The sequence below is a fragment of the Ammodytes marinus genome (genome assembly GCF_949987685.1).
Source record: "Ammodytes marinus genome assembly, chromosome: 8".
Taxonomy (NCBI): Eukaryota; Metazoa; Chordata; class Actinopteri; order Uranoscopiformes; family Ammodytidae; genus Ammodytes; species Ammodytes marinus.
Window position 1 is genome coordinate 32635738 of NC_137212.1, and position 23767 is coordinate 32659504.

The 23767-nt window shown below is 42.0% G+C and overlaps 1 protein-coding gene across 1 annotated transcript in view; it reads left to right on the top strand.

The window, feature by feature from the left end:
- szt2 (SZT2 subunit of KICSTOR complex) overlaps positions 1 to 23767 on the top strand; it is a 480200-nt gene that overhangs the window by 198772 nt on the left and 257661 nt on the right. The window contains 4 exon segments of the mRNA XM_080032888.1: positions 3126 to 3311; positions 3595 to 3756; positions 10813 to 10984; positions 12766 to 12834. Coding sequence (XP_079889014.1) covers positions 3126 to 3311; positions 3595 to 3756; positions 10813 to 10984; positions 12766 to 12834 — 589 coding nt within the window.

The window sequence follows — 23767 nt, forward strand, 5'->3', positions numbered from 1 at the left end:
GTTCAAGTAGAGAAGAGAGTAGCTTCACTCATTAAATTGACCCAAATATGCAGTGTATTCCAAGCCAGTCTGGGCATCCACACACTTCTCAAGTACACTTTCATATAAAAGTAAGTCACACTGGATTCCCATTTTTCACATTCGGAAACTGAAAGAGGAAAATGCTATTAGCCTTTTAATCGTGTTATATTTATCGAAACCAGTGATGTATTTTGCCTTTTGAAATAGACATTAACTTTATCTGAATAGAATAAGCGCTTCAGAAAACAGAGTAATATTTTGAATTCCTTGATTTCCATCTGAACACGGGTAATAATTAAATTATGTCAGGTTTTCTTGAGGTTTGGAATAAAGAGATAGCCCCCTGCTTTGACCTCTGGCTTATACAGTTTTGTAATGCTTTATATATGGAGAAAATTCTATTTCAGGGAAAGCAGAACAATTTATACAGATATGGCAGCCTTTCCTTGACTATATAACAGTACTGAAGGGACCTTCATGACACCTTATTGACTTTTTGACTTTATTTGTTGCTTAACATTTGCCTATAGTTAAAAAAAAAAAATCCTTAGAAACCTGTAAAATAGAGTATGCCATGTTGGTTGTTTTCTCTTTTGTTTTTGTGTTCACTTTCAGTTGTGTGTTTTGTTTGAAAAAAAACAATAATAAAAAGTACTCAACCTCTTTTATATTTTCAATTATCTATAAGCTTAATTTGCACACAAGACATATTTTTTTATACAATAGACATAGTTCCATGGACTGTACTGACACACTTTTTCTAAAGTGCATGAAACCTTTGATTTTTACTGGCATTGTAAAGGCATCTTTGTAAAGTACATTATGAGCCGCTTACAAGCTAAGTCCTATTTTTATTACAAGGGCTATAGTCAGGGCTGTACAGTGCGACAGTTTTGATGCATTTGCTACTGAAATTGATCACGTGCGATGATGAATACAAATCCATTCGCACTCGTGCGACAGGCTGCTAATGAGGAGAGGCTGTCTTTGAAACACAGAGGAGAGATGCACAACACTGCTTAGAGGGCTCTACATTAACACTCCAAATGGGGGTAAGTGTAGACTTAGGCAAGTAAGTTATTGAGTCCACCCTCCACTTTGGCTGGTGAAAGATATAAGTCCTCGGGATCTGTGCTCGTGCAGCGATTCTAGGTATAAAAACTTCACCAACGGTAATTAGCAGAAGGAGACGGCACATTACCGCAGTTAAGTTAGCGTGTGTACAAACAGAACATTTCCTGTGCGCATTCACATTAAAAGCCTGTTACTAGCCAAACGTGAGTTGACTTTTATTTTGAAGCCTGTAAGCCTATTCCTGTAAGAACAGGAAGTTAGCGCTTTTTTCTAGCTTGAAAGGCAACTCCTTCAGCTGCAGCGAGCAGTCAACAGTAGCCTAGTCTATTTAAACAAAGTTCTAAATAAGCCACTGAAAAGCTACTCCCAACACATTCACAACAACCTATTTAATTTATCCTAAATTGTACCAATATGTATACTTATTTATTTAATAGGCTATTTTTAATGTTTTAAAGTTTGGTTTTAATTAACAGAAGGACATTATAATAATAATAATTCTGAATCAGCATAAAATTGCAATTGGCAGGTTAGATTCTTTTGTCTAAATTGCAATCAGTGCACCCCTATTAATTTTTCCATAATTATTGCTGCACACACTAGGATATAATATTAATTGAGAATCTCAAATGAGACCAAGATAACATGCTCAAAGGTAATTAGAGCGAAATGCAAGGGTTAAGGTTATGCAAGTTTTCGATCATACTTTGTGTGCTACCAAATTTATTTTTGTGCTACTGAATTTTTTTGCTTGCTAGCACCAGTGCTACCACCTAAAAAAATAAGCGTACAGCCCTGGCTATAGTGTTAACACACACAGTGATTGATGATCTTTTATTTTTTGGTGTGTGTGTGTGTGTACAACTATTTTTGTGAGAACCAATTTGAGTTTTAGGCGTGATGACATTTTGGCTGGTTTTCACTTTGGGACAGGCCTTTAAAGGACTGTTTGAAGTTTAAGGTATGAATTAGGTTTATTTAGGGTTAGAGTAAAGGTGCGAACACACTACACGCGTTACCTACGTATGCTTTACGCGGGTAACGCAGCTAAAATGTTGCTTGATCATTTTGTGTCAAAAATGGTTCTACGCTCGTAACGTGCCTAGTCTCCCTCCCGATAATGTATTTCCCCTAATCAACCATGGCTGCGATCAGACCCGACCCGACACAACAGCGTGCATGTCCGCACAAAAACAACAACAACACGGCCAACAACTGTGCCAAAAGACAAACTGAACAGCACAAATAGCCTAGCATTAAAACAGCATTGCATATTCACGGCAGCTACATAACAAACACAGTTACAGCAGCATCGGTGCACGGCGGCACAATATAACATGACTGTGACAGGGGACCGTGGCTGGCGTAGATCAACACCGGTGCTTCGCTGTACTTGTCGTGAAAGTCCCCCGGACATAGCCGTCATGTTTGGGTAATATGAGGCGCTAGCCGCCTGCATACAACAGGGTGAGTTAAGTTATGCTATACGGCGCTAACTTGTTTTATCGGCTAAAGCACAGCCGCACATATTCACTGAATTAACCAGGAAGTCCATTCTCCTGGTTTACTCTCCCCACGTCTTCTACTCCCGAGCTGCTGTCATACAGCACCGGCTGCCTGCAATACATTTTCCTCCTCGGTGTCTCTCAGCCTCTGTGTACACTGTTCTCCGACCGTGCCAATGTATGTGACGTCGGGGCAAGCCCAACGCGGCTAATCGTCACGCGTAGGAGCGTAAAAAGTTTAATTTTTTTAACTCTGTGCGTAGCTGCGTATATACGCGGCACATACGCGGCTAACGCGGCTAACATGTTGCTTTTACGCGCATAAACCAATGGTTCCCTATGGAAAAATTGCCGATTTTATACGCGTCTGTACGCGTGTAACGCGTTTAGTGTGTTCGCACCTTAAAGGTTGGGGATAGGCATTTAGTTTTGAGGGTTAGGTTAAGGGGCTAGGGAATGTATTATGTCAATGAATGTCCTCACAAGTACGCCGTAAAAACGTGTGTGTATGTGTGTGTGTTTCAGATCCGCTGGCAGCTTGAAGATGAGATAGTGTCTGCTCTGCGTCACTCTCGGTTCATCAGCTCTGTCACGCTGCACAAAGTGTCAGAGCATGTGTTACGCTCCAGTGGTCGTCCACACTGTCACTGTGAAGATGTCCCACTGCAGTTTGTCTTTGGGCCCGAGCAGTCTTTGGAAAAATTCAAAGAGGCAAGGACACACACACACACACACACACACACACACACACACACACACACACAGACAGACTCATACTCACACAAGCTTTGAATTCAAACTTTTTTAACAGAAATAATGTTTCCTTCGCAAATAAATTCTAGATGGTTCTACATGTTGTGTTCAATGTTAAGCTTATTGCAATGCCTCTAGATGAAATATCAAATAAAGGTGAAAACACCCAAATGTATATACATAAAAGAAAAAGAAAGATGTTTGATTGTGGAATATGATGGGATAATGTGTGATCGTGCAGGAGTTCCGCAGGCTGTCGTTGTGTGGCTACGTGTTAAATGGAGAAGAGGACAGCTTCTACTACCTGTCCCTGAGCAGACTGCCCCCTCACAGGACTCAGCCTAGCCCCAACGGCACTGCACACCTGGAGGGTAAAGCAGAGGCTACACGGGCACACAGCCAGGTCAGATACTTCATTTTGCAGTGATGTGTATAAGTCATAATAACAAAACACATATGAAGGTACTAGGGATGGGCGTGAGTAATCGAGTACTCGAGTACAAATGAACTCGATTGGTGGATGAGGAAAATCGATATTTTTTTTTTAAGTGTCTGTAGCCTGTAGGCCGGCGCTATTTTAAAATGTTATACACGTGTAAAAAAAACGACACAAAACGGATAAAATATAGTTTAACAAAATTCAATATTTTGATCCAAGTGAAATAAACTGAGCGTTGTTTCAAACAGCAACCGCAAATAACTGCCACCTCCATGCAGCGCAGCCAGTGTGTGGTCTCCACAGCACCGCAACACTGAATGTGGTGCTGGAAAACTTGGAAAGTCACGTAAAGAAGCCAGGCTGACTTCGGGCACATTCGCTCCGAGCCAACGACAGTTAAGAAGCCTTTATTATGGAATATGGGATTGAGATTCAAAAGCCGACCGGTGTAACGTTCCGTTAACGAGGAATTAGTCGCGGTAGGATAATTATAGTCACGGACACGGAGTGAGCATTACGCGGTTGGATATAGGCTACAACTACTAGTTCTACTGCTTTGGTGAGTTATTTATCTATGTATTTAAATTGTAGGACAATCATTTTATTGTATTTGCTGCCCTTCTTATTTTAAATGGTGTCTTTTTTGATTGTTAGCCAACTACAGCCTTTTTTTTCTCTTTTTCTTTCTCCCCACCTCAGACTCGATCGGTTTAAATTGTGGCCCGCCTATGTAATTACTTTCAGTTAGGAAAATCTGTTTTAAACTTGTGGAAAATAAATCCTTACAATCATATGGTAACTGTGACTGTTTTACAATAAGCATTAAGCGCTGGGTCTTGGCATTATTGCACTGCACCGTTATTCTGTAGACAGGTGCGCTGCGTTCTAAAAATAGAAAAAAAGTTTAACGAGGAATCGATTGATCCTTGAGGAATGCAAGCGATCACTCAAGTAGCGAAAACACTACTCGTGCCCATCCCTAGAAGGTACACCTATTCACCATTAACTAGCTGCCTATTTACATGCATATTGGTGGCATATTTGCTCTTAAAGGGAAAATTCGCCGATTTTCAACCTTAACTCATCCACCATAAAATCCTTTGGGTCGCATTATATCCCTGTGTATTTTTTCAACATTGTCCATTTCGCGGGGACTGAGCTTCAAACATCCATTCACCAGTGACGTTTCTGTGGCGTTTCTGGTTCAAGGAAGAGCTCGTGCAGACTACTGCCTCTCGGAGCCGAGCTCACCAACCCCCCTCCCTGTGAATTCAGGGGGCGGACTCTAAAAGCACGTGCGAACCAAAACAAACTGTCTGTCCATGCCCATGGTCCGTGCCAGTTTACTTGTATCATTTCCTGCATTGAAAATTGCATCTTTTCACACAAGCACAGACAATATCATGGATGAGGATACTCTAAAAAGTGTTTTGGCTGACTGGAATGAACCAGCAGGGTATTTAGTTGGGCCAGAGAAGCCTACCCTGCTGAAGAAATTCAGCAAGGAAATACAGTATGCAGAGAGGCTGAGGCTGCAACTGTTTTAGCCTTGGTTAGCGTTAGCCTTGTAAGACAATACAACTGGACCACCACTAGAAACCAAGAGGCATTTTCAATATCCCAAAAATTATTTGGAAAATACAACAAATACCAGCAAGACCGGGAGGGCAGATGATCATTGAGTGAGTAACATTATTTTTTTCTAGCATGTTGTAACGTTATCTTTGTCACATTGTGTTGTCTGAGCCATTGCACTGATGTTGCACTTCGTAGCATGTCTCTAGCACTTATCAGAAGAACCCTTTACAACAGGTCGAATAAAATGACCAGTCTTTTGTTCTTACATTGGCTGCTATTGTTACATTATAGCTTTGTGGAGAATAACCACTTGTTTTGTGTTTACTTTCTTTAGACGTAATCGACTTGTCGCACGTAGGTTCTTTATTGAGTGGGTGCTCCAAAGGGGAGAGACTTGGCAAGGGGACTGCATCGTCATACCTGATTGTGTCATACAGCGCATCAGAGCAAAATATCCATCTCCAAATGGTCACTACAGGACATGCTGAAGAAGACGCTACGTAGAAGCTACGGATGAGCTATGATCAAATATTTTGACCTGTAAATACTGCTGCTAACTATGGACACTGATTGAGATTTAATCATGTGAAAATGTGTTAATTCTCCTTGACTGTATTTATAAATAAAAATAATGGTAACGCTTTATATTAAGGTTCTTGTTATAAGCCTTAGTTAATAGGTAATAAGGACCTTATAAGATGCTTATTAACATCAGTTTGTGTTAATAAGACTATATTTAAGTGTTAATAATAACACAATAAACATGTTTACTGTGTGATTATAAGACTTTTATAAGCACTTATAAGAAACTTCTTAACTATTTATTGATTGCTTAATAGCATTAACGAAAGTCTCATGAGTTTCTGATAGCTGTTAATAAAAGCGTTACAAACCCATGTATTGAGTCTTACTAACTTACCTATTATGTCATAGTTAAACCTTTACTAAGGATTGTTTGTTGCTTTATGAAGGTGAACACACCTTTATTATTTGTTTATTAGCAGTTAACTATGTTCTAAGAACGATGCTTATTAAGGTTAATATGTCCTTTATTAAACAGGTAATAATGCATTTTGAAGGTACCTGATCTAAAGTTCCGTTATGTCTGGACAGATTTAGATAAACGGAACACACATACACACACACATAGACACATAGCACACACGACCCCTGACCACATAAGCCTTCTTCTCTCCTTACCCCCTCTCCCTCCCTCGTTGCAGAATGGATGCCGCGGGCATCCATTCAACAGGGCTTGGGAACCACCAGGGGGCGTACGCAGCCTGCCGGCTGCGTACGCCCCCTGGTGCCTGGGCTGTGACACCTACCGTCCCATAAACCCCTAACCCGTACCTTTGTGCTTATCAACGTGTTCTATTTGTCTGTGGCGTTATCATGTGCTTATTTTGCCAAGGTGGTTTTTGTACTAATCACACACTTTGCACCCATAAGGAGCAGAGTGTGAGAGTAGCATTTTTTTTAACCTGTCTTTCCCTGATGTTCTCTTTATCCTTTCCTACTTTAAGGGGCGCAGCGCACGCTAGACGACTCTTCAGTGTATCCCCCCTGTCTCCCATGTTTGGTTACTGTCACTCTATGTCTCTTGGCGGGGTATAACTGTAAACAGATTATCGTTGTTCTGAAACATGTACAATGACAAAATAAATCATATTGAATCTTGAACCGACAGACAGCTGAGTGCTGTACAGAGCCGGACTGAGAGCGTTGGAGGGATCCTCCGCCTCAAAACATAATTATAAAACAAACAAGAGGTCTAAAGGCCCGGACACACCGGCCCGATAATCGCCGTCGTAGAGTCGGGAGGGGGCGGGGACACATCTGTTTGGTGTGTGCCGTGAAATCGGTCGTCGTAGATGCCGTCGGCGGCGGGCAGTCTTTCAGTTGGAGCAATTTGATTTGTGGAGGGCTAGCGAATCAGTGAAGCCCAGAAGTGAGGCGGGTAGCACAAACAGCTAACAACAGTTAGCCATTGTTTTAATGTGTTTGTTTGTTTCGTTCAGCGAGTACTCGCATGCATCAACCCATGCTCGACACTCTCTGCTAAAAATGCTCTTTATGGTCCATAAATATAAATACGTATTTCTATCTATGTTTATGGTGTAGAGAGCCGTCCCATCATTTCCGGCTTCCGTATTTTTTTGGGCCACAATACAGATTAGCGCCGCCTGCTGTTATGGAGACATTACGTCCCGCGCAAGCGCAGAGCGTACGGAAAGTAAGCAGTCGGCTTGGTGTGTTCTTTGCACTTTTTTGGCCGCGACGGGAAGACTGGAGCTGCCTGAATCGGCAAACTCCATTTTCGGGTAGTCGGACTGGTGTGTCTTGGCCTTAAAACGAAGATGATGAACACAGGACTGTAAAAATCTAGTTCAATATCTAACCTGTAGAGGGCGGTTATACGCTAAACAACGTCTAAACTGCCTGAATCTTATAAGAAGAAGAAGAAATTCTTCATTGCTTGAGTATACTTCAACTGAAAACGTTTCGACGCACCTCGCATACACAATCGATCTTTGAGTAGACAGTATGCAGTATATAGATGGTGAGTATGTAGGATGTATGGCTTTCCGAACACAGCCCCACAGTGAAATAATACGAAGCGCGCCATTACTGTACAGTTTACACGGGTGCTGTGTCTGTGTGGTCTGTGTGTATGTCACCATGGTAACTAGTGATGGGTCTGTCGCGAACGAGCCGGTTCAAAGAGCCGGCTCTTTTAAGTGAACGAATGGAGTCGGCTCCCAATTGAGAGTAATTTTTTTTTCAATAAAAAGTTTGCCTACATTTTTATAGGTGTTTCTATGTAGGCTTTGTCTATCAGAGAGGTCTACAAGCTAGTCAGTGCATTTCATTGGTGGTTTCAGAGAGTTAAAAAGGTCTTTAAATGCAATGAAAACAATCAGGTATGCAATGTATTGTTATTAGAAAATTAAATTTTTACTTTGAATACTTCAGTAAAAAGGATGTATTGAATAATTATAGTGGTATAGGCCTACACATACGAATCATAAGTCAAAACGGGGCTACATTTGGCTGAATTATAAAAAGTACATGTTATATGGAGAGCCGTTTGGGAGCCGGCTCTTGTTGGTGAGCCGATCCAAATGATCCGGCTCACTAAAAAGAGACGAAATTCCCATCACTAATGGTCACACGAGCAGCTCGTAATCTGGGCGGGCTGCAGAGCGTAGCCCCCGTGCAATGCATCCTGGGGCCTGTAGGAACTGTAAAGCGTCAGCCCCGCGTCATCAGTTTAAATCCAAAATCATTGTGTTCTCTGCCAATACGGATACATTTTTTGGGGGCTTTTTTCATTTGACTACTAATATACTCGGCCCTGATATACCATTCACATGAAAAGCGGCGAATTTTCCCTTTAATTAGTCATAAGAAAGTTGTTGAATTACAATCTGAATAAGCTTGCTCAGTGTATAAGTACAAGGGTTAACAGTGTCCAACTAACACTAATGGTTAACACTCCAAAGTGCCCTAACGACTACAGGCCTATTGCCCTAACATCAGTAGTGATGAAATGCTTTGAGAGGCTCATCCTGCATTACATCAAGACCTGTCTCCCCTCAAACCTGGACCCACATCAGTTCGCCTACAGAGCTAACAGATCGACAGAGGACGCCATCGCTACTACTCTCCACACTGCACTCAGCCACCTTGAGAAGCCAGGGAGCTACGTCAGGATGCTGTTTATTGATTATAGCTCGGTGTTCAACACCATCATTCCTGACATCCTGGTGGACAAGCTGACCAACATCGCACTCCCCCCTCCATCTGTGCTTGGATCAAGAACTTCCTGACTGACCGCCCTCAAACGGTTAAGGTAGGCACCACCTGCTCCTCCACCCTGACCCTCAGCACAGGTTCCCCCCAGGGCTGTGTGCTGAGCCCTTTCCTGTACTCCCTGTACACGCATGACTGCACACCCATCCACCCCTCCAACACCATCATTAAATTTGCAGATGACACTACGGTCATCGGCCTCATCACCGGAGGGGATGAGACCGCGTACAAGGACGAGGTCAACAGGCTGGCAGGTTGGTGCTCGGAACACAATCTGCTGCTCAACACCAGTAAAACCAAGGAGATGGTAATAGACTTCAGGAAACAAAAGGGGGAACCAGCCCCACTGAGCATAAACGGGGACTGTGTTCAGCGGGTTTCCTCCTTCAAATTCCTCGGAACACACCTAGCCGAGGACCTTTCCTGGACTACCAACGCATCCGCGGTGGTGAAAAAGGCCCGACAGCGACTTCACTTTCTAAGGATACTTAGACGCAACCATCTGGAGGAGAAACTGTTAGTGACTTTTTACCGCAGCACCATCGAGAGCGTCCTGATGCATTACGGCTTGGTTCTCCAATTGCACTGTGGCGGACAGAAAGAACCTGCAGAGGGTCATTAACACAGCGCAATGCATCACTGGCAGTCCCCTACCCTCGCTTGAAGACATCGCCAGCAAGCGGTGTCTCAGGAGAGCTAGGGCAATCACTGCAGACCCCTCACACCCAGGACAGCACTTGTTCAATCTACTGCCCTCGGGGAGGAGGTACAGGTGCCTCAACAGCAGGACAAATACACTAAAAAACAGTTTCTTTCCCTGGGCCATCAAGTCCTTGAATTCATTGTGTGTGTGTGTGTGTGTGTGTGTGTGTGTGTGTGTGTGTGTGTGTGTGTGTGTGTGTGTGTGTGTGTGTGTGTGTGTGTGTGTGTGTGTGTGTGTGTGTGTGTGTGTGTGTGTGTGTGTGTGTGTGTGTGTGTGTGTGTGTGTGTGTGTGTGTGTGTGTGTGTGTGTGTGTGTGTGTGTGTGTGTGTGTGTGTGTGTGTGTGTGTGTGTGCTATGCTGGATAAACAAAGTATATATTGCTATGTTTCTCCTTTTATTCTTTGCTATTTAATCAATTAACTTATTACTGCTTTCCTTTTTTTTTATATTTATTATGCACAGGCCGAAGAAGCACTGCAATTTCATTGTATACCTGTTGTGCAATGACAATAAAGATTCTATTCTATTCTAATAAAGTCTGTTACACATAACATATTCCCCATTCTAAAGTGAGTTCTTGCTCATAACTAGTTCACTATTACAGTTGCCTCCTCTTTACACCTAATAAATTCATTATAGTATTGTATCCTTTTTATTTTATTCACACATGCATATACAAACTAGCACGTCAATATTATATTCCTCTTCAAAAATACACATATCTCTAGGGCGTCTAGCAGCAGACCCGGATTCGAACTCGGGTCTGCTGCGAGGCCTGAGCCTCAAGGGGGACACTCTCTCAACACTGCACCACGAGTGCCCCCCACCCCCCTATTTTTTATAATCTTGTTACATTTAGTCACTCTGGATAAAAAAATTATTCGATAAAGTTAATTTTTTTAACTTGAACTCTACAACTGCAGAATGAAGACAAGAAGTCCATCAGTGCTGACGTTCCCAATGACCCATGTGCAGAAATGAGTGAGCCAATCACAGCTGTGGAGCCTGAGTCACATGACTCAGTCAGCATGGGGGGTGAGCCTACCTCAACATCCACAATCAGCATGCTGGACTCCACGCATTCAGCCTCTCACAGTGAGTTCTAGACAGACATACTTCATAACTCTTTATGTCACATCACTGCATTTTTGTTACAGCCTCTGTAAACCTGGTCTAAAATGAATATCATATCAAAGTTTTAGTCCAGTTCACACTCCAAAAAAGGGCTTTGTGGGAAATGTTTGGAGATTTGATAAACTATATATTTTTTAAAACTTCATAAAGAAACTAATCAGAAAATTCATGATTCCATTTGCACGGACGGCAATATGGCGGCCATCTTGGCTTTTCAAATAAGGCGACCTTATTTTCGCCACCAGTTCAGTCAGTGTCAGCTTACTTCCTGCTTGCCGCCTGTGTCCTGTAGTCATGTGCGTTGCGGTCGCACACGCAGAGCCGCAGCAAACACACACAGAGCAGCTGATAGTCTGACACCCCTGCCCTAGAGCCTAGAACACACCAATTACCAGCCAGTCTCTTAAAGCAGCTACGAGTAACATTTAAATATCTTTTAAACAGCCTCATGTTTCCTCTGATAATCATAAATGACCTTTAACAGCAAACGAGACCATCAGTGCAAAGAAAGACGTTTTTATATAGTTTTTATTACTGCATTTGGTCTGGTCGCACACCCAGTCCGATTTTCGGTTCGCTCGTGCAGGCTCTATGGTCACATATCCGTATTGGTAGCAGATTTAAGTGTGGCGCAGCAACGTGATTTGAAGCCTTGTTTGAGACAGTTATTTGTCGTCATAATGACTGATAACGGGGCTGAACCATCAAAGAAAAAAAAGAAAATGCAATGAAGAAAAGCTAAAAGGGAGAGTGATATAGGCTACGGGCGGGACGAGGGCGTTGCCAAGCAACGTGTATACAATTTCACGAGAGCAAAACTAGACTGCAGTGTTTACTCCTAAATGAATGAGCGGTTGGTACTAACACAAACTTTGCTTTGCTTCACCATCATCATATAACCATTATCTGAAATAGTCGTTATTTACATCAACAACACAAACACATTACCTCATCGTGATCCATACTAACTGCCTTCTCTCGTTAATTCGCTTTCTGTGAGGACACGTCTTTCAGCTCCGTGAGAGAGAGTAGTTAGGTGACACTGCTGCATCAACTCATTGCAATCAGGTGTGTGTGGCAGTGACTGGCATTAGTTGATGCAGTGTCAAAACCACTCTCACAGAGCCGAAAAGAGTCCTCACACTTTCAACACACGGACATGCACTATATTGCGTCCTTATCAGTCCACACTCGCACGCCTTGCACGAGCTAGAAAACAGCTTTGCGACAGCGGGCGTCGTAAAAATACTACCGCTTTTGTCCAAAGGGGACGCCAACGTGCCATCTTACTCGTAGTGGCTTTAACTGTTGATTTCCAAATGTATATTGGAGGCTGTCTGCAGGAATGCAGAGTTTTGAATTTGATTAATGTTGTTGGGATGTATGTGAGTAATCCATTCCTCGAATAGTCATTTCAAATAAGCTTAAAAGTGAATTTGAGTTTTATGTTTGTTTTCTTTTCATCTGTATGGGGGAAGAGTATAAATATACTTAAGATTTGTTTTTTGGCATTGTTGCTTTAAAAAATTTTTATTAGACATGTTTGGTGAGACAGAGATGAAATGGGAATGGGCAGAGAATGACATATGGAGAACAAATAGGAGAAAATTGTTTCTCTCCCTAACCGTAACCCCTAACCCTATCATAACATATACTTTACATGTAACAGCAGCTTAAGAATAATACACTGGGCCGGCAACAATTTCAATGGGTCAACGTCATTGTATATCTTCTTTCCTAAGGCAAACTCAGGCCAGGTCGAGTCCAGAGTGTGGTTTCCAGCCAGGGCAGCCTGGACTCAGATATGGAAGGTCAGTGTGATAAATGGATGCATACATACAAAGATATATAGGTATATAAAAATATGAAAATATAAAATAATTATTAAAATCAAAATTGCATAGTGCATACTCCATTTCCACAGATTGAAAACATGGATTCATGTACATACATCCATCCGAAGAGTTTATCCTACATAAAGAATGACGCTGTTAGGTAGCCGCCTTTTTTTAAGTCTGAAAGATGTCTTCATGGAAATGGGTTGGAACTACGCGTCCGCTCGTGTAGAGGTCGCAGTATTGGTTTTAAATTGGATTAAATAGTTTCGACTCAATTTTTAAGCTACGTTGTAAATATAAAGCGATGCGATGTATTAACCCATTTACTCCTAAAACGCCTGCTAAAAACGCCTTTAAAAACCTTTGTTAATCTAGGTTAAATATCCTTAACTCCTGAGGGTTTTTGAAAAATACTAAGAATTGTCAAATTCTACCAAAACCTTGATATCTAAGCCTTTGTAGCACATATAAACATGACATAAATTACATTTAAAAGGTAAGGATCACAGGTTTTATTAAAACATGCTCCCTTAGCACTTGCATACCAACAAATTTTTTCAAAAATCCTCAAAATCAGATGGGTGTGGGGGGAGAACAAATGTGAATACATTACATAAAATATATTTAAAAATACAGTGCTAAATGAGGTTATAGTCCACTTCCTTTAAGCATGGATAGTAGTGACTGAGTGTGCAGTGGAAAGAGAAATATAGGAAGACCGATGGAGGGAGGAAGAGATAGCTTTATTTTATCCTTTAGTTCATTTAGTCACTGGCTTTAGACTCACTCCTGCAGTCGGTAGCCGATCAGCTGGTCCAAACATCTGTTTGACAGGGGATGAAACGAAAGTGAAACTAAACTATCGCCTGGCTGGGCTGACTTATGGTGGTGCAGCCAAATATAGCCTAACAATTAATACATATTGTTGTTACTAAACATAAGTAATGTGTTGTGTGATTTTCTTCAGTAGTCTACAGTAGACCTAGATTCTGCACTCCGAACGACACTAACTGTTCTGTAATATACTATGGCGGATCACGTGAACACAAAGTCGGCTTCTTTTTTTTCTTTTTCTGATTGATTGCAAGATTTTCAGCGACCCACACAACATTTGGGTGATCACGTGGTTTTAAAAAATCAACTTGAACCAATGACAGTGCATTCTATGCTGCACATGTCCTGAAAATTACGACCAGTCAACAATGTTGCGCCATGCAGCAGCCGGCAGGAGATTTAGAGCTGTGCATCGCAATATGCTAGCCTGGTTCTACCAGACCATCGTACTTCATTTCATTTGTACAGAAGGTCTGGAATCGCTCAATTGACAAACGTTAACTCACTTGAAGGCGGGTGTCTGTTGAAGTTTAAAACTATTGGATCTGCCCAGTGCCACTCTGGATCTGCCAACCAACCATGTCATGCGCCGGCTTCTTAGCCACTCCTTCTGTTCGCTGATTGGACCGGCAGAAATCTGTTTGGAGAAAATCTAAGAATATACTGCACACCCAGACTGACTACTGAAGGGAAATGAAAATTGAGCGGAAGTAGTAGGCGGGCGGTGCCAGGCTAGCAATATGCGGCGGTAGAAACAATTTTGTGGCGCGCACCATCAGGTACAAATGGGTTAAGACCACCCAGATCTCACACAGCAACTTGTATATCAGCTCTGTTTTCACATTTTCAAGGAACTAAATGTTGAATATCGAAATATGTACCATATCACAATATATCGTGATGTATCATATGGTGACCTATGTATCAAGATGTGCATCGTATCGTGAAGTCCTTGCCAATAAACAGCTCTAGTGTATTGTCATTGAGGGCAGATGGAGAATACTTTTTACGGATTATAACAAGGCAGGCTGTCTTCCACTAGCCTGGCTCCGCCCGCCTACCTACTCCCGCTTAATTTTCATTTCACTTCAGTAGTCAGTCTGGGGCTGGGGTGTATTAGTGGGATCCTGCACAGGCAGCGAACAGAGCGAGTGGCTGAGAACGATGACGTCGAAGTTGCGCCCCAGTTTCAGTTGAATGCTGCGTTCCTTTATACTCGGAACTCGGATATTTCCGACTTGGCAGTTCCCACCTGTCTGTGTTCCAGTGCATCTGCTCGGGAAAGTATGGACGCCTACAACCTTTCTCATCCAAATAACTAAACGTTAGGCTCTAGCAAGTTACCGTTGCCAGGTACCGGTAGATCCATAGACTACAATATGTAGTGAAGTCGGAAATTTCCGAGTTCCCTGTACAACTGGAATGCACCGTCAGAAGCCGGCTCATGACTAGGGATGGGAATCGAGAACCGGTTCTTATTCAGAACCGGTGCCGAGTCAACCAATTCCTTGGAATCGTTAACATGCCTGCTTAACGATATCGCTTATCGGTTCCGCTCGTTGCAAATGCGTCATCACTTCAGACATGTGCTGCTTTGTTTTGGTTCAGAACGCAGCAAACATGACGTCGATGCAGAAGCGCTCTAAAGTGTGGTTGTATTTTACACGAAAGGGCAACAATACGGCCACTTGCAACAATAGTAAAGTTTCCATTTCATCAAACGAGCACTAGCAAGCGCGCAGACTGCGATCCTGACGGTTAAACGTCCACTGCCTTACTAAACGGCACCAGAATTGCCCATCACTTGGATTTGAACGTAAAATTTATGAGAATTAACGTGTGTGTAGGCCTTGGTGTGGGAGATACATAAAAAGGCGAGAGCAGCATAAAGCGAAGCAAAAAGGATTTCTTGACCGCTGCCAAAGGCACTCGTTCATCAGCTGTTATTGCTGCCTTTACGCACGGCGGTGGAGACGAACCCAAAACAACACACAGCGGGACTCGGCGGTAAGCAAACGTTTAACAAGACACTTTATTTAACAAGACACTTTATAAAGACAGTAAGACACACTTAAGATAACGTTCTCTGTCCGATACAAATAGCTCTGCCTTGGATTACTTGATGGAGCGATCGATGTGTATAAAACCATCCGCTATGTGTGTCTGATGATGGGCCATTATATTAATAATAAACAGCGCGCTGCACATAAGAACAGCATGTACATTGTAAAGCTGTGATGGAGCGGTGACTACCCTTTGCTGGCGTGGTGAAGAATAAGCAAAGCGATAGATTCTCTTTTAGCCTTTATGGCATATTTATTCTCTTCTTGAATAGCCCTACAAATTGGCTGCCAACTTCAGCGTCGTAGTCAGTTCAACAACAACGTTCAACGTGACAGTTTGACCTGAGGCGTTCCGTCCATGGACCTACACTGTGTGCAAAATTTTTAGGCAAGTTGTATTTTTGAGGATTCATTTTATTATTGAACAACTACAGTGCTCTCGGTCAATCCAAAATGTTAAAGAACCTAAACCTGAATGTTTACGAAAGTAAAAGTGAGGTTTTGTCTTTCTTACGAGAATATATATATGTTTTGCTATTATTAGGCAACTAAATAAAAAAACGAAAATTTTCCCATCTCACTTGTTTATTTTCATCTGTTAAAGTGAGAATAATAAAACAACTCAAAATTTAGAAATAGACATGTCAAAAAAAAAAAAATCAGTGACCAATATAGCCACCCTTCTTTTCAATAACTGTCACAAGCCTTCCATTCATGGAGTCTGTCAGTTTCTTGATCTGTTGACGATCAACTTTTTGTGACGATCAACCACAGCCTCCCAGACACTGTTCCGAGAGGTGTACTGATTTCCTTCACTGTAAATATCCCGTTAAAGCAGAGCCCACAGGTTCTCAATAGGGTTTAAGCCAGGTGAGGAAGGGGGTCATGTTATTATTTTTTCATCCTTAAGGCTTTTACTGGCTAGCCATGCAATTGAGTACTTCGATGCATGTGATGGAGCATTGTCCTGCATAAAAATCATGGTCTTCTTGAAAGACGCAGACTTTTTCCTGTACCACTGCTTGAAGAAAGTATCTTCTAGAAACTGGCAGTAGGTTTGGGAGTTGACTTTGAGGCCATCTTCAACCCGAAAAGGTCCAACTAGCTCATCTTTAAAGGCAACTATTAGTATCTTTAAAGATGAGCTAGTTGGACCTTTTCGGGTTGAAGATGGCCTCAAAAGATACATATTTGTACCGTACCGTGACGGTACAGGCACCTATTTGGTGTTACAGAGGCGGACCGCGGTCCGTATGTGGAATACAACGTTATTATATGGCGAATGTACAGGCTTGTTTTGCGGTGTGGAACTTAAAACGCTTAATATAGCGACAAAGTCGCTAAGTTGCTAACACTGCCTGACCCTCATGCTCATCATGGAGATAATAGACTCTCAATCGCTGGCTGCTACTGCGCACGTGCGAGCCGACCCGGAGGCTAAATGGTCCAGGGGGAACTCCGACGACAAGTTTTAAGTTCCACACCGCAAAACAAGCCTGTACATTCAGACAAAAAGGTTGCAGCAACAAGTCTTTTTTTGGCTTCAAAAGAAAAACAAGATTTGTTTAAACCGAGGTACGTACCGAACCGTGACTTTAGTGTACCGTTACACCCCTACAGGACAATGCTCCATCACATGCATCGAAGTACTCAATTGCATGGCTAGCCAGTAAAGGCCTTAAGGATGGAAAAAATAATGACATGACCCGCTTCCTCACCAGACTTAAACCCTATTGAGAACCTGTGGGCCCTGCTTAAACGGGATATTTACAGTGAAGGAAATCAGTACACCTCTCGGAACAGTGTCTGGGAGGCTGTGGTTGCTGCTGCACAAAAAGTTGATCATCAACAGATCAAGAAACTGACAGACTCCATGAATGGAAGGCTTGTGACAGTTATTGAAAAGAAGGGTGGCTATATTGGTCACTGATTTTTTTTTTTTTTTGACATGTCTATTTCTAAATTTTGAGTTGTTTTATTATTCTCACTTTAACAGATGAAAATAAACAAGTGAGATGGGAAAATTTTCGTTTTTTTATTTAGTTGACCAAAGTTGAAAGTTGGTCTTATCTTTTCAAAAGACTTATTTGTATTTTTTCTGTCAGTTGAATTTTGTTTCAGGTGCAAATGAGCACTGTTAATATTCCAAAAGACACAAGCTCTTCCTTGACTGTTTTAAGTTTGTGTCTTTAGTTTTTAGGGCACATAATGGCATTTGGGCTTAAAAGCCAAACATGTTTTTTTTTTGTCTGGCCCAATTAATGTGAAAATTGACAATTTCCTAATCCTAAAGTAGCCTACTATTGATCATCTTTAAAGCTCACATATTATGCACTTTGCTGTCAATTTTATATGGTCTAAGTAGTCCCTAATACTTATTTTTTTAAATGTTTGCTGAAAAACCCGTTCAGATCATTTATTGTAGCAAGCCTCTATACCCTGATGTTCCTCTGGTCTCCGGATGACCTATATTGGTGCGATCTGGCTAGCCCCTCCCACCGTCTCTGCCGGGCTTTCTTTATATGGGCTCTCCCACCGTCTCTGCCGTGCTCTCGCGATACTAGAGAGACACTGCGTGACTTCGGCCGGTAAACACCCGGCCGAAGCGAAGCCATACTTTGACATAACAGTTTGACATGATTAAAACCAATGAAAACAGTAGCCTCACAGTTTGATTTATACAGGAATAACTTCCCACCCTTTGTGGTGTTAAAAACTAGTCATTATTAAACTCCAATGGGAAAGCTAAGTTAGTGCAATAGGCGCAAACGTTGGATGCTAAATCCGAAGCTACATGCGCGCTAACGGCTAAAAATACCCCACAAAATCAGTGAAAACAGTAGCCTCACAGTTTGATTCATACAGGAATAACTTCCCACCCTTTGTGGTGTTAAAAACGAGGCATTATTAAACTGCAATGTGAAAGCTAAGTTAGTGTAATAGGTGCAAACGTTGGATGCTAAATCCGAAGCTACATGTGCGCTAACGGCTAAAAATAACCCTCAAAATCAGTGAAAACAGTAGCCTCACAGTTTGATTTATACAGGAATAACTTCCCACCCTTTGTGGTGTTAAAAACGAGGCATTATTAAACTCCAATGGGAAAGCTAAGTTAGTGTAATAGGTGCAAACGTTGGATGCTAAATCCGAAGCTACATGTGCGCTAACGGCTAAAAATAACACTCGAAATCAGTGAAAACAGTAGCCTCACAGTTTGATTTATACAGGAATAACTTCCCACCCTTTGTGGTGTTAAAAACGAGGCATTATTAAACTCCAATGGGAAAGCTAAGTTAGTGTAAAAAGTGCAAACGTTGGGTGCTACTCCCGAAGCTACATGCTACACTAGGTAAATAACAGGCAAACAACCATTGAGGAGATTCCTTTTAGTTTCACCGATGGAATTACTACACAAGTAGTTCCCTAAGCTTTGTCTCGTTATAAACGCAGCATTATTAAGACTGCTGTGATTAAGATAAATGAGTGGATTATGAGCAGAATGCTTCACTCCATGCAACACTCTGCATTAGGGGTGGGAAAAAAAATCGATTTTCCGATTAATATCGATTCTCTCTCGAACGATTCTGAATCGATTCAGAAAAGTTAAGAATCGATTTTTTTTTAATAATTTTTTTTTAATAATTTTTTTTTTTTTTTTTTTTTTTAAATACTAATACTTCCTGCGCCATTGCGCATGCACACCACACATGTGCAAGTTGTTTCCAAAGTGGCTTCAAAAGGGCTGAGAGCAGCAAACCCATGACTTGCACAGGCTTTATCTCTGCTGAATTCCAAGCCATACTTTTTGTACAATGTGTTGAAATGACATAGAAAATAGATAATAGAATAGAAATCCTATAGAAACATGATTTACGAGATTAGAAATAGAATAAAACTGAATCGGTTTAGTTTTTACATACTTCCATATTGTGTTGAAAGCTGCATTGATTATTGCACTGTTCATAGAAAGTCATATTTGTGACAAGAAAAGCTTTTCTCTTAATACAATATTAGAGAAGGTAATTCATCTGTTGATTGTCTTTAATGAGCATCACAAAAGTAGGAAGTGATTAGCAAACTCTGAGTAGCAAACTCAGATGTGCATATAAATATATTTTTGAAATTCACACATGGGTATGTACATAAAAATTTTTTTGCATTGAGATGCATTGAAAATCGATTTTGAATCGAATCGTTGACCTCTGAATCGGAATCGAATCGAATCGTGAGGTGCCAAGAGATTCTCACCCCTACTCTGCATGGTTTGCTGCACTATGGGGATCTTGTCGCTTAGCGGGGAAAACAACATGGCAGCCATCCATCGGATCTCGGAGCCGTGGACCAATAAGAAATGGGGGGGTGGGGTTATCAGACTTTTTTTTTTTTTTTAGACAACTGCACGGTGGACTTTACTAATGTGGGGGGGAAGCATCGGAAGCATGGACATATAAAGAAAATATGGGGATGTGGCTGTGCCGGCTGTGACGACATAGCCGGCGAGAATTCTGACTGGAGTAAATTGGGGGGGAGGGGTGGGGGTTTCAGAAAGGGGGAGAGTGAGAAAAGGAGAGATTGTTATTTTTTTGGATATTTTGGCAGTCTCTAGGCACACCGTGGCCCCATGGATATGTTAGAACACATTTAAAAAGTGCATTTAGCATAATATGGGACCTTTTAAAAGCACAAACTAGACACACTTCTGATCAGATATTAAAGAGATTTAATACAAACAAACTAATTTGTACTTATTCTCTCACCCAATGAGAATCGATAAGAGAATCGCTAAGGAATCGGATCGATAAGCAGAATCGGAATCGTTAAATTCTTATCAATTCCCATCCCTACTCATGACATACGTCACAACCAAACGTTATGCGATTGGTTGGCTAATCCAGAGTGGCACTGGGCAGATCCAATAGTTTTAAACTTCAACAGAGAGCCGCCTCCAAGTGAGTGAACGTTTGCCAATTACAGCAGTTCCAGACCTTCTGTACAAATGAAATGAAGTACGATGGTCTGGTTGGACCAGGCTATTCTTCCACAGCACTGGAACTTACTTTCTCCTGGCTCAGAGTCATTTAAAAAAATTTAATGAACTATTAGTATTCAGACAAAGTAAGTAACCTCCACACAACAGCTCCAGACAATAACAATACATGCTTTCATATTCATTTAAAACTGACATTATTGAGATTAAAAATCTCTTTTACAAAAGAGTCCTGGCAAAGACAGGCAGCAGCACAGTTAGTTACAGACAATCATTTAAAACATAAAAATAGAGTCACAGTCAGAACATCATCAAACAAAGCATGTACATACAGAAGAGCCAGCTTCAACATCATTAAGTAATGACTTAAACATGTTTAGAGAAACCAGCTCCTTAAGTTTTAGCGCATTTTGCAGCTGGTTCCATGAAAAAGGAGCAGCATAACTAAATGCCCTTTTCCCCAGTTCAGTACGGACTCTAGGCACAGTCAGTAAAAACAAGTGCTCATAGCGGAGCTGATACTTTCCTGTGCTTTTCTGAATGACATACTTCTGCAGGTATGTAGGAAGAACACCGAGGATGGTTTTATAAATAAGGATATGCCAATGATGGAGTCTGCGGGTGGACAGGGCAAACCATCCAACTCGAGGATACAAAGAGCAGTGGTGCGTGAGGGTTTTAAAATCAGTAACAAATCTCAGTGCTCCATGGTAGACCGTGTCCAAAGACTGTAGGCATTTTGAAGATGCATTTATATATATAACATCACCATAATCCAACACAGACAAAAAGGTTGCAGCAACAAGTCTTTTTTTGGCTTCAAAAGAAAAACAAGATTTGTTTCTTAAGTAAAAACCTAATTTTATCTTTAGTTTTTTCGAAAGCTGCTGGATATGAGGTTTAAAAGAGAGAGCATCATCAATTATAATTCCCAGATATTCACATGGAGACATAGATTCAATGACAGAGCCCTGCAAAGTGGTGATAGGAGGGAGGTCCGAGGGCTTTGATTTAGCTTTTATGAACAGCATGAGCTTTGTCTTTTCAGCATTTAAAACACGTTTTAAATCACACAGGTTACGTTGCACAGTGTTAAAAGCAATTTGGAGCTGACAGAGAGCCTGATTTGGGATAGACACAGAGCAATATATCACAGTGTCATCGGCATAAAAGTGAAAATTTGTGTTTGGGGCTTTACAATCCAGACAATTAATGTAAATAATAAAGGTCCTAGAACCGATCCCTTTGGCACACCCTTGGATACATTAAGAGAGGTAGAAGTAATACCTTCTGCTTGCACACACTGAGATCTGTCTGATAGATACGCTCAACAAAAATATAAACGCAACACTTTTGTTTTTGCTCCCATTTTTCATGAGATGGACTTAAAGATCTAAATTTCATTCCAGATACACAATATTACCATTTCTCTAAAACATTGTTCACAAATCTGTCTAAATGTGTGATAGTGAGCACTTCTGCTTTGCTGAGATAATCCATCCCACCTCACAGGTGTGCCACATCAAGATGCTGATCTTACATCATGATTAGTGCACAGGTGTGCCTTAGACTGTCCACAATAAAAGGCCACTCTGAAATGTGCATTTTTTTGCTTTATTGGGGGTCTGGGGACTCAGAACCAGTCAGTATCTGGTGTGACCACCATTTGCCTCATGCAGTGCAACACATCTTCTTCGCATAGAGTTTATCAGATTGTCAATTGTGGCCTGTGGAATGTTGGTCCACTCCTCTTCAATGGCTGTGCGAAGTTGCTGGATATTAGTGGGAAGTGGTGCACGCTGTCGTATACGCCGGTCAAGCACATCCCAAACATGCTCAATGGGTGACATGTCCGGTGAGTATGCTGGCCATGCAAGAACTGGGACATTTTCAGCTTCCAAGAATTGTGTACAGATCCTTGCAACATGGGGCCGTGCATTATCTTGCTGAAAAGTGAGGTGATGTTCATGGATGTATGGCACAACAATGGGCCTCAGGATCTCATCACAGTATCTCTGTGCATTCAAAATGCCATCAATAAAATGCACCTGTGTTCTTCGTCCATAACAGATGCCTGCCCATACCATAACCCCACCACCACGGGCCACTCGATCCACAACATTGACATCAGCAAAGCGCTCACCCACACGACGCCACACACGCTGTCTGCCATCTGCCCTGAACAATGTAAACCGAGATTCATCCGTGAAGAGAACACCTCTCCAACGTGCCAGACGCCATCGAATGTGAGCATTTGCCCACTCAAGTCTGTTACGGCGACGAGCTGGAGTCAGGTCAAGACCCCCGATGAGGACGACGAGCATGCAGTTGAGCTTCCCTGAGACGGTTTCTGACAGTTTGTGCAGAAATTGTTTGGTTATGCGAACCAATTGTTTCAGCAGCTGTCTCAGTGGCTGGTCTCAGACGATCTTGGAGGTGAACCTACTGGATGTGGAGGTCCTGGGCTGGTGTGGTTACACGTGGTCTGCGGTTGTGAGGCCGGTTGGATGTACTGCCATATTCTCTGAAACACCTTTGGAGACGGCTTATGGTGGAGAAATGAACATTCAATGCACAAGCAACAGATCTGGTTGACATTCCTGCTGTCAGCATGCCAATTGCACGCTCCCTCAATGCTTGTGGCATCTGTGGTGGCCTTTTATTGTGGACAGTCTAAGGCACACCTGTGCACTAATCATGATGTCAGATCAGCATCTTGATGTGGCACACCTGTGAGGTGGGATGGATTATCTCAGCAAAGCAGAAGTGCTCACTATCACACATTTAGACAGATTTGTGAACAATGTTTGAGAGAAATGGTAATATTGTAGCCTGGCTCCGCCCGCCTACTTCCGGCCAAATTTTATTTTCCCTTCAGTAGTCAGTCTGGGTGTACAGCCCATTTCCCAGTTTTGCCGGAGATTCGACAGCCGGTCCAATCAGCGAACAGAGCGAGTGGCTGAGAACGATGACGTCGAAGTTGCGCTCCAGTTTCAGTTGCCAGAAGCCGGCTCATGACACA